General features: G+C 42.8%; 1 protein-coding gene across 1 annotated transcript in view; it reads left to right on the forward strand.

Annotated features, from left to right (window-relative positions):
* The first annotated feature begins 619 nt into the window (after positions 1-619).
* The window catches only part of Marchf4 (membrane associated ring-CH-type finger 4), a 97,381-nt gene continuing 76,353 nt past the window's right edge, over positions 620-21,647 (forward strand). The window contains exon 1 of the mRNA XM_070026718.1: positions 620-1,127. Within this exon, the coding sequence (XP_069882819.1) occupies positions 630-1,127 (498 nt within the window). The 5' untranslated portion in view covers positions 620-629. The remainder of the gene's footprint in view (positions 1,128-21,647) is intronic.

Below are 21,647 nucleotides of genomic sequence, written 5' to 3' on the forward strand. Positions count from 1 at the left end.
TCTCCACTCCCACTTTCCTCCCGCCCAGTTTCCTGCTACCTGAGGAAAGCTGTTTTCTCTCTCTCACAAAAGCAGCCCTCAAGTGCTCACTGGGTTTCCCTCAGCCCAGCTCAGTTCACTCTAAATTTGATTTATAATTATCTCCACCCTTTTATATAAAAGAAAGAGATTCCTCCCTTACACACACTGCCTAGAGATTTGAGAAGAACCCAGTCATTCTTTCCTGGAAAAAAAAATTTTTTTAACAGTTAGACATTGATCTTAAGGCTCTAACAACCCAATTCTCATGCTTCTTCAATTGCTCTGCTCCTGCCAGTGTCCTGGGGTCCCAGGCAGAAAGGAGATACCTTGAGCCAAAGTCTGAGGTTAGGGGAGGGATTGCAAAGGCAACAAAAACTTTTTGTTTGTTTGTTTTGCATTTTTCCAGGTGGGTTTCAGAATCCCTGGCTCATGGTTCTCAGTCCTGGGAGCAATTTATTTGCTGCTTAGAGGGACTGACTGTAAGAAGAACCATTGAGACAAGAGATTCCTTCTAGAACACAGAAACACTGTGGACCCCAAACCCTATCCTATCCACCTCTTCAAAGACTTCCGCTGCCTTTCCTGGGTTCTGTTCTTCTCCTGGGCACATGCTGATGCCCCTGGGCGGGCTGCTGTGGTGGTGCTGCTGCTGTGGATTGTGCATTCCAGCTCCCCAGATGTTTCGCCACCAAGGTCTCCTCAAGTGCCGCTGCCGCATGCTCTTCAATGACCTGAAGGTTTTTCTACTGCGGCGCCCCCCTCCAGCGCCCCTGCCCATGCACGGCGACCCCCAGCTCCCTGGTTTGGCAGCCAATAACAACACCCTTCCGGCTCCAGGTGCCGGGGGGTGGGCAGGCTGGAGGAGCCCTCGAGAAGCGGTGGGCAGGGAGACCCCTCCTCTGCCACCTCTACCACCGTTGCCACCTTCTTCCGTGGAAGATGACTGGGGTGGCCCAGCCACAGAACCACCTGCCTCGCTGCTCAGCAGTGCCTCCTCAGATGACTTCGGTAAGGAGAAGGCTGAGGATTGCTACTCACTGGGCAGTAGCTTGGACAGTGGCATGAGGACTCCACTCTGTCGGATCTGCTTCCAGGGGCCAGAACAGGTGAGTCACTTTCTCCCTTTTGCTTCCTTGGGGGATATCCAGGTCTTGCAGGTTGTTATTCACCTGCTTGCCCCAAGGAGCCATTATGCTGGTGCCAGTATCAAGGATTTTAAGTTGTTAGAGCTCCAAAATGATGTTGCATGTGGCAAAGTTTTGCCCAGTCAGGTGTCTGATTCCTAATGGAGTCATTTGGTGGCTCTGTTGTACTCTGGTTCTTGCATTTTCCTCCCAGTGCTAGTTTCCCTGATTCCATCCTTAAATTTGTTTTTTTTTAAACCCTCAGAATGAAAGATACAGAAGCAATGAAATTGAAATGAAGAGACTTGGTGGTACATTCATGTTTGTTGTAAGGATATACTTTCAGCAGATTTCAGGCTAGTAAAACTTTTCCCAGCCTATCTTCAACCCCTTGTTCAAACTGTTTCCCTTCTGAAAATGAGGATCTTTTTTTTCCCCTCTTCTTATATGTGGAAATACAATAGTTCTGGGTTTTTTTTCACTTTGAGGTTACTTTTGTTTGCCAAGACACTTTTTGTTAGTCTCAAGCTGCCCCATATTGAAAGCAGATAGGCAAGTCAAGGCCAGAGTGGAGAACACTGCCGATCTATCCCCCTTCTCAGGCCTGAAGTACATTAACTAAGAGTGAAGCTTAATCTTTCCCCATACAGGATAGGGGGTGACAAGTACCTCCTGGAGCAAATCCTCCTTAAACTTAAGTCTGGAAGCTTCTCCCAACCCTGTCCATTCAGGCTTTCACCAATACCACATTTACTACTGCACTTACACTTCAGTAGCTGTAGTGTGGGGAAGCATGTGTTCATATTTCACGAGTCAAGAAATTTGAAAATAAGAAATAATCCCAGCTTAGAAAAGGCTTGCCTGCAAATCTGATCTAGTGATTGATGCAGGTCAAAGAACATTGAATTCCAATGTGGACTGAGTCCTGTGCTCACATCAGCCACTTCAGTAATTTCATGACCTGGAGGGAAGAGTCTAGTTACTCCTTGAACAAGTGGCAGTGTAGCAGGATGCCACACTATTGCCTCTGGCTCCTACTGAGGACTTGCTCTGTGAGATGCTAGCTTAGATGACATTTTCAGTATTTTGTTTTCTTTTTGCTATGAATGAACAAACCATTTTCAACTTGGATGATGCCTGGAGCTGTAGCTTGGACATTATGAGGGGACATGATAAAAATCTCACTACAGGTAAATAAGTGTTTTTGAGAGGCTGAGGGCTAGCTTCTTGCTTGCTGTGATGAGGACCACCTGAAGCATTTAAAAACATGATGCTCACGCCTGTAATCCTAGCTACTCAGGAGGCTGAGATCTGAGGATCGCGGTTCAAAGCCAGCCCAGTCAGGAAAGACTGTGAGACTCCTATCTCCAATAAACCACTAGAAAACCAGAAGTGGCGCTGTGGCTCAAGTGGTAGAGCACTCGCCTTGAGTTCAAGAGCTGAGGGTCAGCGCCCAGGCCCAGAGTTCAAGCCCCACGACTGACAAAAAACAAAAAACATGTTGCTCAGAGTCCTAGAAATATATATATATATATATATATATATATATATATATATATGCATACACACACACACACACATATGTATAAAACACCTAGGTTGGCTGTTTATGCCTTTCTTCTAGCTCTTTTCCCCACTGCCAATGCTGAGCCTCTCTGCTAGAACTCTGTAGAGTGTTTGGCAAGAGTGAACCTCCCATTGGGGGTGCTCTGGGTCATGATCTTGTCCAAATCAGGAACTTCATCTTTTCCAAAAGAAAGAATGATTTAGCTTCTTAACTTTGCAAGCTATGTCTTTCTTCTCCCACATGGGCTGGCTGAGGAGTGCAGGGAGTGTGCCTTGTGGCAAAAGCATTCATCTGTAGAAAATGGCAGAACTTGGACTGGGTCCTGGGATAATATCTCACCTGCTGTGTGAATGTCTTCAAATAGCATTACCCCTCTGGGCTTCTTTGCCAACTTCTGTGAGATACCATTTACTAGTCACATCCTTGCCTTCCAGGAGAGGCCAGAAGACAATGAATGTGAAAATACCTTGCAAGAGATTAATATATAATGAATATGTGGTTTGATGATGGAAAAGCTGTATTTTTCTGCAAAAAAGAAAAAGAGTTCATTAGCCATATTGTGAAATGTCCTCCTGTGACACAAGGTCTGGTCAGGGGTAAGGGCATTCCTTTTTTGCGCATTAGTTTCACTAGGTGTCATAGACATAGCTTTGAATTAAAAGGCAAACACACTTATACAAGAATGAGAGGATTAGGAAGCCTTGTCTCTATGAAGACTGGGTCAAATAAAGCCCTTCTTGCTTATGATCATTATATTTATAGAGAAGATTGTTTGTGTATGAGCCAAGAGGTTTTAATGGGTTACTGTTGTAGTGATCGTAAGAATGATGTGAGTGTTATACCGGCTGTGGAGAACATCCGTTTCCACTTTCTTCTCTTTCTTCCCAGCATTTCAATAATAAAGAAAGACAAAAAAGAGGGAATGGCAATGGAGAAAAAAAGAGTGAGGATGGAGGAAGAAGGAGAATTGGGCAGGCTGAGATTTCTGTACTTTGGCATCTATTCAGGGAGAGAGCTGTCCAGCAATTGCTTACACCTGGTCCTAGAGGGAGCATAGTATGCAGTCTCAGTAGCTGAATGTTTTGGTCTTTTTTCTTCTCAAACAAAGAAACTACAAAACCTTCCCTCTCACCCATCACCCCACATACTATTGCTCTAGGAGTTGAAATGATGCCAAGAATAAAGACTTAGTCTTTTCCCACAAGTGGCTTACAAAATATTTGGTGAGGGACAACAGGAAGAGTCAACTTGTTCTACCTTTGAAGGTTTCTACAAAGGACTCTACAGTTCATTTATTTGTGCATTTCCTACTTACGAAATGTTTATTGGGAACCTATGATATGCCAGATGCTGTTCTCAGTACTAAATATCCAAGAGTGGACAAAACAAATGACAGCTCTGCTCTTCTGCTACCCTAGTGAAAACACAAAAATAGACAAGTAAACTAGTAGATAAATCAGGTGTTTTCAGGGAGTGTAGACTGTTATGATGAAACAAAGTGAGGCAAATGAGTTAGCCTTGAATGAAAGGGAAAGGATGAGACAGGTACAGCCAGAGAGCAATTGGGAAAAGCTTTCTTAAAGATGTGCTATCTGAGCTGCCTCCTGAATGGCTAGAGGGGCCCAGCAATGTGTGGATCTGAGCAGAGCATTCCAGGTGGACAAAAGAGCAAGCTCAAAATCTAGAAATGAATAAACTCAGTGCAGCTGAGCAACAACAGAGAAGATAGAAGGAGAAAGAAAGGGATGATTTGTGTAGAAATACTTGGAGAGCCCACTTGATTCCATGCTGCAAAGTTCCTGAGTACCACTCTCTTCTCACCCATTCATTCATGTAAGACAGGGGTCAAGGACCCATGAAAGTGTAGCTCAAGAGCCTTCTTGGCACCTTTCTGTTCTCCACTTATGGGTTCCATGAGGAACAGTGCATCATGGTGGGTAAACTGAGGTGTCTGAAGCCAGAGGGTTGAACATATCACACAGCCTCTTCGTGCTTCAGATTCCTCACCTGTAAAATAATGATAGTCACCTTCATAAGATTATTCTGAGCATCCAACCAGTACCATGGGAGCCATGTAGTGACAATGTAGCGTTAATGTGCTTATTATCTCATACATAAAAGAATGCTCCCTTGGTTTTGTTGAAAACGTGTGCCTGAGCTCACAGACTGGGAGGAGGGTTGGCTGTGGCTGTGGATATTTCTTTCTCACTTAGAATGCTTGGGGTATAGTATAGTGTTCCTCTACTTCCATCACCAAACTCTTTATTAAGTGCCATTCTGTCTCTGCTGCTTTGCTGAGCAGGGACGAGAGGTACACGATCAATTTGGCCCTACCCTCTAGGATGGCACAGTCTAACCCAGACATCACAAGGGCTGACAGAGATCAAGAACACACAAGAGAGTGAGCCAGGGTGAATTATAGTAATATCAGTACAAGAAAGAGAGACACATTTAAAAGCAGTCTAGTGGGTGGGGTGCTTATTCACAGAGACAGGAGCAGGGAGAATTTGTTTCCATTTCCCCAGTTAGTTAGGAAAGGCTTGTCTCTTATTGCTGCAGACCAAGTGAAAAGAAACAGATTGAGACTGCAAGGCTGAGGTTAGATAGAAAGAAGCAGAAGAGAGAGGAGGCACAGAAACTTTCACAAAGAAGGAAAGCTGCCTGCCAAGCTGGGCTGCTGGAAGCATTTGAAGCTAGGTCCAAGGATGCTATCCACCATGGGAGACTGGATCACGGTGAGGTGGAACCTGTATTAGACCATATAGAAAGCAGGATTTTAACACCCTTTTCTGACTTTCTTGAGGCTGGGAGTGTTCAGAGAGGACAAGAATAGCATGGAATGTGTTCGCCAGTGTGTTGGATTATTAGGGAGTTGGATAAGAGCTTGTCAAGATGCTTTGAGAACCCTGGGAATAAAGATTAACATTGCAGGAGAGACACAGACACTGTACTTATCTTTCCAGGCACTAGAGTTTATTTCTTACATTTCTTTGTGTGTTTATTTCATTTATATCTGTCTCCACAAGAACAGATATCCTCTAACTGTTATAGGCCTTAGGGCAACACTACACATGGAGGCTCACATGCTGCCAATCAAATGTTTACAAGTAATAAAGCCAGTTAATGAACTTTTAAATACAAAACACTACCTTCCTGTCCTGACAAATACACCTTTAAAAACAACCTGGAAGACATATTTTAAATAAAAAATAAAGAACTTTGGAATCTGTCTGAATTCTGTGTTAGGCAAAGAAGGATGTCTGGCCCTTTGTCTATAGGCTACTTTGATTATCTTTCCATGCTGATTCCACCATCCAAACAAGTGAACTTTTGGATCCACACATATGAATACTCCCACTGGTTTGCCCATCCATACTATCCCCAGAACAATGGCTCTTTACTCCACCTCCCAGATTAGAAGAGAGATTTATAGAGTTGAAGAAGAGAATGCTGTAGGTCCTAGAAGCAGGCTGATGGCAGTCTGGGCAGGAATTCCAGTAGCATATTCCAGAAGAGGAGTGACCTGGCAAACTGCCCTCTTGGGAACAGGTATAGCTGAAGAAGGGCCAGAATAGGACATTTTTGCCTTGGTCCAAGGCAGACAATAGAAAGGGATATCCGAGGAAGCAACCTGTGTGAGTTCATTCATCACTGGATCATCAGCTCTTAACCCAATGCCTGGCACCTGCTTCATGCCTCATACTCTATAAATAATTGTTAAAATATTTGCTCATTGAACAGGTAGCTCAATAAACAGGAGACCTGGGGAAAAGGGAATAGTCAGGAGTAAAACATTCACTGGTCTTGAATGCTGAAAGCATGCTTTGAAGAAGGGATACACAGCGCACTGTCTTGTCCAAGGAGGGCATCTCCAGGAAAATCAGTTTGATAGTAGAAAGTATTCTATGAAAGAAATATTCTACAAAAAACAAGTATAGGCTTCTTTGGAAGGGGAATCTTATGAATAACTAGGGCTATATGATCCTCAAAATCTCTTCTGAGACTGAGAGAGTTGAATTTCATAATGAGATTGCTCTTGGGTCCAGAGAAGTGTGTGTGTGTGTGTGTGTGTGTGTGTGTGTGTGTGTGTGTGTGTGTGTGTGTGTGTGTGTGTGTGTGTGCGTGTGCACGTGCACGTGCATGCGCACACACGCACACATGCACATGCCAATCCTGGAGCTTAAACTCAGAGCCTGTGGACAGGTGTTGTATCTGAAGATTACTACTCAAGGTTAGTGCTCTACCACTGTGTCATGACTCCATTTCTGGCTTTTTGGTGGTTAATTGAATAAGCGTTTTACAGACTTTTCCTGTACCTGTTGGCTTTGAAACATGATTCTCAGGTCAGAGTAGGTAGGATTACAGGCATGAGCTACTGGCACCCAGTCAGAAAGATTTTCAGTCTAAGCAAGAAGAAATCACTGGGCCTACTGGCTCACACCAGGAGAATGTTTATAGGAGGATTCTGATTTTGATGCCAGCCTGACCTACATAACTAGTTCCAAAGTTCCAGGCCAGCTTGGGATACATAGGAAGAACCTTTCTCCAAAAATAATTTTTAAAACTGAAAAGTAAGTGAACCCTGAGCTCTCTCCAATTCAAGACTTCATCTCATGTTAGAATATCTTGTCCCAGGATACTTATTCCATGGCATATACAATATAGCTTTAGAAAGGATTTCAAAGATGTTTCTGCTCTGTGCTTATAGAATGTTCAAATTGTTGACATTCACATGATTACTGCAATTGTGAATTGTCACCAGATGCATATCATGATAGGAAAGTAAGCCTTTCATGGCCAATAGGCAACAGATACTATAGTGTACCCAAGGACAAAGAACCATCCTAGAAAATGGGGAACCTAGTTACTTTTCAGTTTTTCCCATTGTTGCCATTTAGTTCCTACTTCCACTAGCCCTGGTCCTACTGCAAACTCCACAGACTTTTTCTTCATTCAAAGTCCTTACCCAGGCTCTTGTTGTTTCTTGGGAGATGGTGTAAGGATGTTCAGACCCCACTATCTGGTCTCTGATTACTCCACTGATTTGTCTACATATTACTGACTTGCACACAGTATATGCTACTGACATGTGCACATCTTCATGCAAATACAGGAATAAAACATTGAGACTGCTCGTGTCTCACATTGTCAGAAGCAGGGATGGATGGGTGGGAGATACACAGTCATGACACATGACATGTGCAGCTGTTCCCAAATCAGTCTGTTGATGTGCTTTGGAGTAGGCTCTCACTTGGCAGCCTGCATCCTTTTGGGATGGGTTGGCTGACTTACTGGGTATGGCTTCTAGTGAGCCCCTCATACAGAGAGCTACTTAATAAGCCTGGTAGGAAAGAAGATTGTGAAATATAAATTTGAAGACTGTCTAGAAAAAGAAAGCAGAGATGCTGGGAATCTCTCTGCCCCCTCTCACTGTCTGTCTCTCTGTCTCTGTCTCTCCTTCTTTCTCTCTTTCTCTTTTCTAGAGAAAAGACAGTATGGTATACCTTAGAAGTTCAGCTGTGGCCTGTGAGTTGGGGGATGGGGTCTATATGAAGGGGAAGGAGATACTCAAAGGAATGTGGGGAAGAGAGTGAGCTGTTTCTTGTTTGCTGGGAAGGCAGCCAAGTTGGAAGTGAGCCCCGATGTAAAGGAGTTGGCAAGTGAATACTGTATGGTTCGAGCTTCATTCCATCCCCCTCCTGAGATGTACTATATGTAAAAGCTAGCATTTGTATTTGTGTATTACAAATAGTACACATTTGATATCAACCTCTGTGTAGGTTTTAAAAGCAAAAGCGGAATACATACTGGGGAGACTGTCTCATTACAAAATAGAAAAATGGTATAAATTAGTTAGGCAACAGTTTGAGCTACAGGTAGATGCCATCAGAAAAAAAGAAGGGGACCTCTGCTAAGTCCAGAATTTTGATTCAAGGGATAATCTCTTGCCCCAGAAGAGAACACATAAGCCTCAGTCCCAGACTCGGCCAATTGTTCTTATGAAGATTTCTCCAGAAGTTTCTCCACAGAATTGTTGAGGATGGATCAAGTTATTTTCCTCCTTTATGGAAAGGTTGATTTGGATGGAGTTGAAGAGAATCAACACCTAAAGAGCCTTCTTGAAGCCACCCTCATGGCCAATATACTGTGTGTGGAAGGGACAAAGTCTGTGTTGTTCTTTTTCCCTTCCTCTCAGCTTGTGTTCATTCCAGATAAACCATTTTATCTTTGATCCTTGGTATGTGCATGCTACAGGTACATTTGAATGGGCGTATGTCTATTTGTGTACAAGTTTGTGTAAATTAAAGTGCTACACAATGGCCAGAAATAGTGGTGTGTACTTGTAATCTCAGCTATGCAGGACACAGAGATAGGAAGAAATCAATCTGGAGTAGTTGAGGCAAAAAGAGTTATAGGTGGTGCACACCTATAACCCTAGCTACACCGGAGACAGAGGTAGGAGGATTGGATCTGAGGTTGGAGCTGGTGAAAAACAAAAGACCCTACATGATATATAACTAAAGCAAAAACAAAGAGTCAGGGGGCAGGGTGAGTGGTCTAGTGCTTGCCTGGTAAAAGTAAGGCCAGAGTCCAAATCCTACCAGTCAAAATAATAATAGTAATAACAATAATAATAATAGCAGTAATAATAAAGGGTCAAACAAAGAGGATATGGATGATCCCTTGTTCTTATCCAACTTCATTTTTTCTGATTTTATAATGACAAGTAATAATGATTTTTGTAATCATAGTGAATATTACCCTGGCTTAAGACCATGTTGCCAAGAATAGATCTTTCTTCATCTGTTCTAGATGGATGGGAAGAACATATAGGCTTTGGAAACAGAAGGATGTGGATTTCATTCCCATTTTGGTTCCCTCTCAATTGTCATCTTGGGCTACTTATTTAACTTCCCTGTTTATAACACAGAGATACAGAACTGAATTTCAGTATTTGTAAGGAGTTGACACAGTGTATTAAAGAACTAATCACACAACTACTGCTCCTAAGTTGAAGCCACTGTTTGACCTGTTCCAGAAGTGTGTGTCAGGAACCTGGAATGGGACTTCCTCATCACACAGTTACCCTTCCTGCTGCTCTTATCTTACTACTACCTTAAAAATGCACACATTCTAAGATTATATTTGGATGACAGTAACATCTCAGGTGATTCTGTGCACATTTAGACCAGGGGTAAATCTCTGTTTAGCAGGTTTTCTACCTCTATGTTGTTTGTCTCAGCTGAACTCTGTTCTCTGTTCCCTGGGGTCCAGACTCCAACAGAGTTGTCTTTTACCTATTTCCACCAGTACCACCATGGCCCTGATATGATTAAGAATTACTTCCTGGTTGGCACAATTGTGTAGAAGGACACTCTTCCTGAGCCTAGTTCCCATGGGTGGAGAGAAATCCCAGCATGCAGAAGAGTTTGTAGAAGCACAGAGATAATGATTTCCCAACATTAGCGTCATCATTCGACTAGTGAAGACCTGGTATTAGATGGATACCCTTAAACAGTCATGATGTTAAATAACATTGACCCTCAAGTGAGACTTGTTCCTTCTGTGTGTTTTCATACTTTATAACTATACTTAAGAGAAAAAATTTCACTGTGGTAATGTCTTTAACACCTTTCTCATGCTGCCAATCTCCTTTGTAAACAAAAAGAGAAGGCGTCAGACTTTTTGGATATACACCAATAACTAGCTAGAACTTGTTGATCTTAATTTGTTTACATTTGCATCTGTTATTTCTAATAGACTTTATTCTGTATGTTTTAAAGTAAAAATTGATCAGCAAATACAGAAAGTTTCTATGTACTCTCTGCCTCTCCTCTACCATCTCCACCATAGGGTACCGTTTGATCCAATGGATTAATCAACATTGACCATCATTATTACCCATTCCATGGTTCCAGTTATGGCTTACTCCTGGCTTTCTACTTTCCAAGTAATTTTTTTGTTTTTTGATTTAACTGCTGATTATGATTTGTATGTGTAGTTAAAAAAATTCCTCCATTAAACCATGTAGAAACAAGTACACAAAAGTCTGCAAAACAAAACACACCTCAAACATGTTCACATAGATTAACTGAAATTCTGGACTGTTTACTGTCTTTATGCTATAGCATCCAAGTTGGAGGGGCTTTCCTAAAGCCTGCTCCATGGCACATCCAAACTTCAATGCTACCTTCTGTTACTTGACCTTTGAAGCCTTCCTGTAGGGTTAAGATGAATGACATCTTCATGTTCCAGTATTCATAACTATTCTCAAGTAAAGTCTCTCCTCTGACAGCTATAGTTCTGCCTTCTTTGGGTAGCTGTGAGAACTGAATGGCACAAGATCACAAATACTGCCCGAGCCATCAGTACATGCTCAATAAATAGTGGCAATGATTTATTGTCCTTATTTCCTCACTTATAAAAGGAGAAGGCTGTGCCCAGGACTACCCAAACCCCTTCCAGTTCTGCTGTCCTTGTTTTACTGCATCAGGGGAAACTGATGCACTCAAAGAACAGAGCACCAAAGACTACCTTGAAGGAGTCTGGCATAGTGGGATAACAGGCATTCACCACTAAATTGGTGAAAGACTTTGTAAAATGGGAAATGAAGACTGTTCCCAGGTGTAGAAACAATGGAAACCAAGAGTCAGAGATGTTTCAGGAGCAAAGTAGTCTGATAGATTAAAACCATGGAGATTTTGGCTAAGACTCTTGATCTTAGCTGAAAAGACCAAGAAGCTAGACCATGGGATTTTCAAAGTTAGGCCTCCAAATTACAGTGTTGCTGTGTAGAAGTGTCACATTGGATGAGTCATTCACAGACTTGGGGTTCTAATTTCCTCTGCTTTGGAATTCAAATGATCGTAATAGTTCCATTATAGATAATATTGTGGGGCTCGAGGTATTGCATGGAAAACACTTATTTCCTTGTGGAATGCAAGTATATATAATACAAAAATCACCAGCATATAATACACGTTTACTGGATGTTGACATCTGACCTTGTCCCTCACTATTTTCTTCTTCAAACTTTCTTTGAGAATTTCTGCTTTGGTTTGTATATATAACTTTAAGCTGCAGACTGGGGCTGGGGAGGAGCTTCCTACAGATATAGGGGTAAATGAAATTAACATCCCAGGCATTATCTGTCAACTAAATACAAATTATCTCACAGGTATGCTGACCGTTTTTCAAATAGCTAAGAAGACGTTTGAAGAACAATGGAAGATACAGCTTTTTCTTCTGTTTTGTTTTCATGCCAGTATGGGTGCTTAAACTCAAGACTTTGCTCTCTTCCATATACTTTCCCTCAAGAATGACACTCTACCACTTTATGCATACCTCCACTTCTGGCATACGCACGTGCCAATCTTGAGGCCTGAACTCAAGGCCTAGATGTTGTTGTTTAACTTTTACTCAAGGCTGGTGCTATGGCACTTGAGCCGCAGCTCCATTTCTGGCTTTTTGGTGGTTAGTTGGAAATAAGAGCCTTATGAACTTTCCTTACCAGGCTGGCTCTGAACTGCCATTCTCAGATCTCAGCCTCCACACACGGGCTTCAGAAAAAGCTATTATGATGAACAGAATCAAAGTTCCCTTTAGTGTCGTGCAGTTTCCTTGTCACGGAGCATATCCTGAATCAACAGAGTACTCAAAAATATAGCTACAGTCATTTGAGGGTTTGGAAACTTTATTTTTTAAAGCACAATACCAGTTTTGTTTCTTTTTTCTTTTTTTTTTTTTTAAAGTTTGTTGTAAAAGATATAAAAGAGCAGCCAGGTGAAAAAGTACTAAGTGATTTGTGAAGCTTTTTAAATATTAAAAGAGATTCAAGTTAAGGGGCCTTCTACAAAGTAACTGGCTATGCCTCTGATCATATAAAATAATATTTATCGAAGTGTACTCTAGGAAATAGAAAGAAGAGGTTTTGTTTTTGGTGTTGTTTTTGGTGTTGTTTTTGTTGTCGTTTTTGTTCATTTATGTCTTTGGAAGGGCAAGGAAGGGCACAGAAATGGAGAGACAAAGGGTGAACAAATGCAGCAGTGATAATCACTAGACACTATGTTGAAAATGCACTATACAACTTATGGGTGGAGATGGAAGGGAAAAACTGGGAGAGAGCGAGGGAAGAGGGTGACATTGTCCAGAAAGAAATGTACTCTTTACCTGACTTATGTAACTGTAACCCCTCTGTATATCACCTTTCTAATAACAACAGAAAAAATTTAAAACTGGCTAGTACTTTTCAAAGGTGTCAAGGTAATGAAAGATGAGGAATGATGGGCTGATTGTCTCAGATTACAGGAGTGACAACTGAAATACTTTGTGGGGGCTGGGAAGGTGGCTCAGTGGTAGAGCGCTTGCCTTGCATGCATGAGGCCCTGGGTTCGATTCCTCAGCACCACATAAGCAAAAAGAAAAAAGCTGGAAGTGACGCTGTGGCTCTAATGGTAGAGCGCTAGCCTTGAGCTGAAGAGCTGAGGGACAGTGTCCAGGCCCAGAGTTCAGGCCCCACGACCGGACCCAAAAAAAAAAAAATAAATAAAATAAAATACTTTGTGTAATCTAGACTGGATTCTGGACCTGGTAAGAGACTAAAGAGACAGCTAGTGAAGCCATAACAAAGTATGTAAATTAAATCATAGTCTTATTATCGAGGTTAAATTCCTAGTTTTTGGTTATTGTGTTACAGTTACATAAGATGTTAGCCCAGGAGAAGTTGGGTGATGACTACATGGGAATTCTTTGTGCTGTGTGTGCCTATGCATATATGCATGCGTGGGTCCTGGGGCTTGAATTAAGGACCTGGCTGCTGTCCCTGAGCTTTTGTGCTCAAGGCTAGCTCCCTACCACTTGAGACATACTCCACTTCAAACTTTTTGTTTATTTATTTTTGTGGGTTAATTGGAGATGAGAGTCTCATGGACTTTCTTGTCCAGGATGACTTCGAACTGATCTGATCTAATCTGATCTTCAGACCTCAGCTTCTTGAGTAGCTAGGATTATAAGCATGAGCTCCTGGAGCCTGGCTTGGGATGGATACTTTGATTTCTCCTGTAGCTATCCCTTCAGGAATCAGAGATCTGAGTCTCTGTGAAGCAATGTGCTTGCTACTTGACAAAGAAAAACTCTCTGGTCCTGGGGTTCTTTGAGCTCCAAAGTGTTTAGACCACAACTGCCAGAACCAGGCAGCTGTGGTGAATGAGGGAGAGTAGGGTGTGTAGGTGTTATTCCCCTTGTGTGTGTGCTTTTAGGTGGGAGTGAGCGAGGGGTTGGGGTGGGCATGTGTCTGGATGTAGAATATAGTATTTAGCACAGGAGTAAAAGGCACTCCAGAAAGCTGGTCCTTCTGATGATTCTAGCTCTAGCCTTTGGTGCATCTTTGTTCCAAAGAGAGCCTAGAGGCTTTGGTCTCTGAAAAGTCAGTACTGACATTGCACACAACACTCACTCTTGGTTTTTACTTTGAAGAAGTATGTAGTATAATTTCAAAGGGTTTTCATTTCTCCTCTCTGAAATCCCACTTACTGGGAAGTAACCCTAGAAAGAGGTTCCATATGATTTGAATTTATTTTCATCCTTCTTATGAATGCAGTTCAATTCAAAAAGTACTTGCTTGGTTGGGAGCTTGTGGCTTACACTTATAATCCTAGCTACTCAGGAAACTGAGATCTAAGGATTAAGGTTCAAAGCCAGACCAGGCAGAAAAGTCCATGAGACTCTTATCTCCAGTTAGCCAGCAAAAGGCTGAAGTGGAGTGTGGCTAAAGTGGTAGAGCACCAACCTTAAGCAAAAATACCAAGTGAAGAGTGCAAGGACCTGAGTTCAAGCCCCAGTACCAGAATCCACATACAAGAAAAGTACTTGATTGACATGATACCTGGAATTTGCTTCAGTACAACTCAGTGACCATAAATGAAATTAGTGTAGAGGTACAGAAGCTGGGTGATGCCCACATGAGATTTATTCTAACACTGCTCTCACTTCATTTTATTTATTTATTTTTGCCAGTGCTAGGACTTGATCCTCAGAGTCAAGATACTGTCCCTCAGCTTCTTCTTTTTTCTCACAGTTGAACTACACCTTCACTTTCAGCTTTATGTTGGCTAACTGGAGATAAGAGTCTTGTGGACTTTCCTTCAGATCTTAGCCTCTAGAGTGGCTAGATTACAGATACGAAGCACTAAATCCAGCTCCCACTACCTTTATATGTGCATTTTTTATAATAAAAATATATTGCCTAGCGTTTGGTTAATAAAAATGTAAAAAAAAAAACTAGTACTGAATAGATTTTACAAAAAGGCAGGCAGAGCTAGCTGAGTTTAGGTAAATGGTTTTGAGCTCAATTTTATGAAAGCCAGATTGGAAGACAAGACCTGAGCCAGTCCCATTGTTATTTCTGCACAAGGAAATACATTTGTTGACCTCTTAAACAATCTTTCACACTCACAAGTCATTTCCTTTTGGGTCACAGAGGTCTGGTGGAAGTGAAAGAGCCAGTGTGTTGTTCAGCTGACAGTGGAGTGAACATAGCTGGTGACAGGCCCTGGCAATCCACAGGTCAGATAGAAGCTCCGAGTCTACTGCAACAGGCTAGGGTGCTAAGATGCCATCACAAGACAACACAGTAAGTAGCACCTGGGCCAGGCTGCGCAATGACCACTTCACAGGAATGGTGACTAGAAGAGCTGGCAAAGGTCCCAAAGAAATAATCACTGAGTGGCAGAGGAGGCATGAGAGAAGGTAGGCAGTTAAGGGAATTCTCCAGGTAGAAGTGTGCACTAAAGTATGGCACTGAGATTGACCCTGATTCTCCTCACCAGAAACTTACTCCTTCTAGTTGGCCTAATGCACTAGTCCTCTCATTGCCTTTTAGTTTCCCCCCTATGCTTTAAGACTCACTAGTTTTCTTTAATCGGAGTGATTAAAGAGTGGGTAGTTACTGACTTGTCCTCTTAGTGCTAGCTTTTCTAGACTTGGTCCTTACGGCCATTCTGTAGTACAAAAGTGGTAGTCTTTGCTTTTGAATAGTAACAAAAAAACCCCTCTTGGTTGAAGGGAGTTTTTTGTTTGTTTGTTTTGGGTCAGGTTGTGGGCCTGAATTCTTGGCCTGGGTGCTGTCCCTCAGCTCTTCAGCTCAAGGCTAGTGCTCAACCACTTGAGCCACAGCGTCACTTCCGGCTTTTTTCTTTTTGCTTATGTGGTGCTGAAGAATCGAATCCAGGGTCTCATGCATGCAAGGCAAGCACTCTACCACTGAGCCACCTTCCCAGCCCTGAATGGAGTTTGTATCTTAAGCTTCCAGAGTTTTGGTAGAATCCTTGGGAATTCAGAAGCTTCTGTATCCTCTAACACATGAGGAACCATCAGTTCAGTTGAGCACCTATGGCTTATGCTTATAATGCTAGCTCTTCAGGGGGTTGAGACGTGAGAATTGTGGTTTTAATCCAGCTTGGGCAGACAAATCTGGGAGACCCTTATTCTCCAGTCAATCAGTAAAGCAAAAAGGCAGAAGTAAGGGTGTGTCTTAAGTGGGAGTGTAGCCGCTTTGAGTTAAAAAATCAAGTCAGAGTACGAATTTTAGAGCTCAAGCCCCAGTACCTGAAGAAGAAGGAGGAGGAGGAAGAGGAAGGAAGGAAGGAAGGAAGGAAGGAAGGAAGGAAGGAAGGGAGGAGAAGAGAACTGGAGAGGAAAAGAGGGGAGGGAAGAGGAGAAGGTTCAAGATGGAAGGCAAACTACAAAGCTGAGGTCTCTCTGATTCTCAGAGTGAGAAATGACAGAAGAAAAAAAACTTCCTTCTTCACATTTCAGAATTATCCATCCATTCACTTGTTAACACGTTAGTATATTGACATAAAACATGGAATGTTTAGTAAATGGAAGAGATCAGGAAAGGGGGACTAGGCAGGGTGGGGTGAGTATATGGTTAATTTTATTTTCTAGTCAATTTGTAGTTGAGTTTATAGCTTTCATTCCAACTTTTATTGTTGAAAATATTTACAAAATTTGAGGCCTCCTTGTGGTATATTTGAACAGTGCCCAACATTTCCTTCATGTTGAAGAAATTGTTATTTAAAGTTAGTCTCTGTGGTTATAGAAGATACAGCAAATGAAGTTCCAGCTTCATAGACCATGGTTTTTTCTTGTAAGAAGTCCGTGGGTGGATTTTACTTAAACTGTGATATCAACTTGTTTTTATCTTTCTCCCTTGTGAGTAAAGATTTTTAGTTTGCTCATAGCATGTGTTTATTGAGCAGCCGCTCTGTGTCAGAACCAGGCAGAAGATTCTGGAGACCAGGGCAAGCCCGAATATAGCTGCTAATCATGTAGCTGCAGAGGTGGTCATTAAGATCCAGGAGCATCAGGATGGGATTGTATAAAATGCTGCAGAAGTATAGGCAAGAGGGCCAGTGTGGGCTTCTCACTGGAAGAGGTATCCACACCAGATCTGAAGTGGGCCAAGATAACAGAGTGGCAGGCATTTCAGGCAGAAGGTGGAACTTTATCAAAAAAGCACAGAGAGGGAAAAGGAATGTCCCTCTTGGACGAATGGAAAGACCCAAATACTTCAACACACACTCCTGTGTCAGCAACTAGCCTGCCACAGCAACAGCAGTTGCAGCTGTTTTACTCCAAGTCCACTTGGCAATTTCTTCTGTGGAACTGGGGCACATAGGTACCTCCATTTGGAGTGTTTACCATGATAACCATCACTTCAGGTAGCTTGGGGCATGCCACAGGCTGATAAAGGAGAGTCCAGAGAAGCTTGAGAAGTCTAAATGTGCCTAGGCCCCTCCAGTACTTTTGGCAAAGAGGGCCTCATTCAAAACCCAGGTACTCTTTGATCTCTTACCTAAAGGTTACTTTCTAGATAGAGAGCCAAGAGAAAAGGTTAGTCCTGTGGTTCCTGCTCTGTGTTTTGTCCATACTTTTGGCTTATTTGATTCATCTCATTTCTCTGGGTGTCTTCTATCTCTGAGGATCTGGTAGACACAGAATCAAATACTATGTTTGCTTTGTCTTTCTCTTTTAATATTATGATTCCTCAATTGCCTTCAATATTATTACTGCCTACCCTCATGCTAGAGGAGGTTTATAGGTTTCATCACTTATAGAATAAAGCACTTTGAAAATGGAGCCTTCATTTTTTTTTGAAACAAGGAAATCAAGGCCGACAGAGGGCAAGTAATGGGGGTCTGCATGATGCACAGATGCTGGGCTAGCTGAAGCAGCACAGTCAGGATGAACAGACAAGGACTCCATTCTCATGGAGAGTACAGTCTAGAGGCGAAATCCAGTGCGATTGTGGGTCCTTGGGTTTTTATAATGGCCTTGAACTCTCCAGGAATCTTGGTGAGTTTCAAGTCCACTGGACTTCTGTTTCAAAGATGCCTATCTTGCACTTGATGACATCTGTCACACAGCATACTCCCTATGGTAGTAATATCTAATCTTTACCTAAGGCCTCTGAATAAGTAATTATGGGCAAGTAAGCATGATGGACAGAAGTACAGCTGTAATGCTTCAGGAACATAATAGAGTCTGCTAAGACAAATCTATGCAATATTGTCATCCCATATCCCTGTGTGGTGGAGAGCTCCTCTCCAAAGAATCAGGTAACTTTTTTTTGGTTGTAGGACTGGGATTTTTATTCAAGGCTCTTGGCTCCCAGTCTATTGTTCTTTCTGCTACTTTACTAAACATAGTCAAATTACGCAGTAATTTTTTTTCTAATATCTACAATGTGCCACGCGTGGTGTAAGCTCTAGGAATGAAGATAAATAAGTATGGCTTCTTCTCTTAATGACCTTTCAGTCTAATAAGAGAGACAAGCGTGACAGCAAGAACTGTCATAAAGATCATGATGGAGAGACAGCCTCACTGCAGCATATGCAGAAAGGGAAGAAGGGACTGATTCTGCTTTAGTGAGTCCCAGACAGATGGCTTCACTGAGAGAGGAACCAGAACCTCTGGCTGATGGCAGGAGAATGACCAAGGGTTCACTAGAGATGGGTGGAGAAAGAGGCACTCTCACTCTTACAAAGATGAGCTGTTGTGGTACAGCATGGTAGCATGGCACAGTGAAGTACCCTGGTATTAGCATGGGGGCTGTGACATGCCATGATGTGGTATCATGATGTGGTGGTATGTCACAGCATGGTGCAGCATGATTGGGTGGTGTTATGGCAGGCTGGGTGTGCTGGCACGTCTGCACTGGTGCTCAGCATATGAAAGGAGTGCATGTGAGGAGTGTCATGAAGCCGGTGGGCCAGAACCAGAGGCCCCCTGAATTCCATGTGTTATTTCTCTCAAGCTGTCCCTAGCAGTGAAGAGGCTGAGGCAAACATCTGGTCTACCCTCTGCCCCAGTGTCCCATACCGTGTGGGGTCCCTGAGAAGTTCACTCTTTAAATTTTTTTTCTTATGGTAGTGTTGTTATACAGAGGGGTTACAGCTATATGAACCAAGTAATGAGTATAATTCTCTTCCATTTTTTCCCTCCCTTCCCCACCTACAAGATATATAGTTCATTTTCCACATAGTGTCTTGTTAAGTACCATTGTGGTATTTGTTGACCCTTTGTTGTAGCTTTTCTGCCCCCCCTCACTCTTAAGGTTATTTGTTGTGGTAGAAGAACATCCTTTGTCCTCCATCCAATGACAATCAGGGACTGCTGAGTTTGTCCTGACCTCTTAGATCAGGTTCCAGACATTCTAGCCAATCCTTACAGGCTGCCATTCCCCACATATGCCCAGGGTCTCTCTGCCTTTTGATTTCTTTTCCCTGACACCTATTTCCTGTTCTAGCCCAAACTCCAAACCCCTCCAAGAAGCCCTACCTTGCCCGTCACCTCATCCACAAAGCTTTCCTCTGCTCTGTATCTCCTCCCTCGCTCCAGTCCTGCCTGCTGTAGGTGGCTTGCCCTGTTGCCACCTCGGACCTCTGTTTCTTCTCCTCATACAAGGTGGGCTCTGGGGAATGTGTTGAATGTGTCCAGTTCAGCCTCACTCTGCCCTCTGTGTAGTACCTGACAACTCTAAGGACTCAGAAAGGTAATGCAATTAGTGCAGGCCAAGCCAGATAGGTATTTGAATTCTTTCACAGATCCACTCAAGAAAAGCATTCTTCCCGCCCATTCCCCCCCCCCCAACCAGCACTAAGGTTGGGGAGGGAGATCTGTGAACCTTGTTTCTTACCCTCTCTGTGACTGTCACCCTCTGTGGGTCCCTCTCACCCTCCCTCACATTCCTTCAGTAGCTCAGGCCCTATGCTGATGTCCACACTGGGGGGGGGGGGTGTGGACAGGAAATAACTCACAAGTCCCTCTGCTCACTGTCAGAAGCAGAAACCTGAGAACAGCAGACAAGCCTGAGGGATACATTGCCAAACAACTGAAGGATGGAAGAGGTCTGCTAGGCTATCCAAGTCCTGAGGACATAAAAGGCTGAAGGACTTTTATAGTCTGCTGGAAATCACAGATAAATAACAATGAAATGCAGTATGCTACACATACACCACTACCACCACCAGCATCAGCAACAACAACAAAACAATAGAAATAGGATGCTACTTCTCAACACCTGGCAGGGAGACTGACACACCAAGAGCACTCAGTGAGTTTTTGTTGAATGAATGAGCTGACATTTTCAAGTGTTAATAATGCTCACAAAATACCAAAGCTTCTAGCTCTGTGTTCAAAAGAGGGCAGAGTTCCCAAGGAAACAGAAAACCTTACCTTTGAGGTTGTATATGAATATGTGTAAGTATGTATGTATATGTATTGTGTATAGTAGGGTAAAACCAATTCAAAATATTATTTTGCATAGTCATCAGAAATTCTAGCTTGCCCAGGACTGATGACTATCCCCAAATGTAGGACTAGCGCAGGGACAGTCCAGACAAACCTGGACGGTGGGTCATCCTATAAGACTGCTCCAACTCAAGGGTAAAGTGTTAAACCTGAGAACCTCCACTCAGGTGCTGAGAGTCTGTTTGATCATAGGCAGGAAACACTTGATGATTGGCAGATCATGTCTGTTTCTCGCTCTCTGGAGAAAGTAGCCATCATATCTTTACATACAGGCTGCTTAGAAAGAAGGAGATGTGATCTCTAAGACCTTCCTATTTCTCTTGGTTCCACAGGGTAAGCAAGAACATTTAAGTGATTAGGTACTCATCACAGAGCTTTTCAGACTTTAGTGTGTGAACTACCTGGAGACCTTGCTAAACTTCAGATTCCAAAGGTGTAGGGAGTGAGGCTGAGATTTGATGGGCTGCTATGGATGCTTCTGGCCCACAGGACACACTTTAAATAGAAAAGGGGCCAGTGGTTCACATCTTCAGATACTCATGCCTAGCTACAAAACCAGGTCAATTAGTCAATCTCTAGGAGCATTAACATCTACCAGAATACCCTACCAGACACCAGGCATTTCCAATGTGCAGACAGGGTTGCAAATCCCAGGAAATAGAAGCAGAGAAAAATATCACTTGATGATAAAAAACTGATTGATTGGTCCAGATGGGCTAGACCGTGCTGTCAAGAGATTTATTGAAAGTAAAATCAGAAGGAGCTTATTTTGGAAACCCTAGAGGCAAGATCCTGGAGAAGGGAAGAAGGGGGAAGAAGAAGGGGAGGAGGGAAGTAGAGGAGTGGAATAGGGAGAAGAGAAAAGAGAAAGGAAGAATAAGGAGGAGGAGGAAAAGGAGAAGGAGGAGGGGGAGGAGGGAAAAGCAAGTTATATGGTCTATATTACTTGGCCATTCAGGGGGGACTGAACCATATTTCCTGAGCCCTTGGGGTAATATGTGAGCCTGGTATGTAGGCTTGTGGAGAAGAGGGGACTCCTACCTCAATAGTGGCCAAGGGGATAGCGCAGAGACCCTCGAGGACCAGTGAACCACAGGTTTTGTAGAGCTGAAGAAGCTTCC

This window comes from Dipodomys merriami, unplaced genomic scaffold, assembly GCF_024711535.1.
Source record: "Dipodomys merriami isolate MVZ:Mamm:240054 unplaced genomic scaffold, mDipMer1.0.p SCAF_1, whole genome shotgun sequence".
NCBI classification, from domain to species: Eukaryota; Metazoa; Chordata; class Mammalia; order Rodentia; family Heteromyidae; genus Dipodomys; species Dipodomys merriami.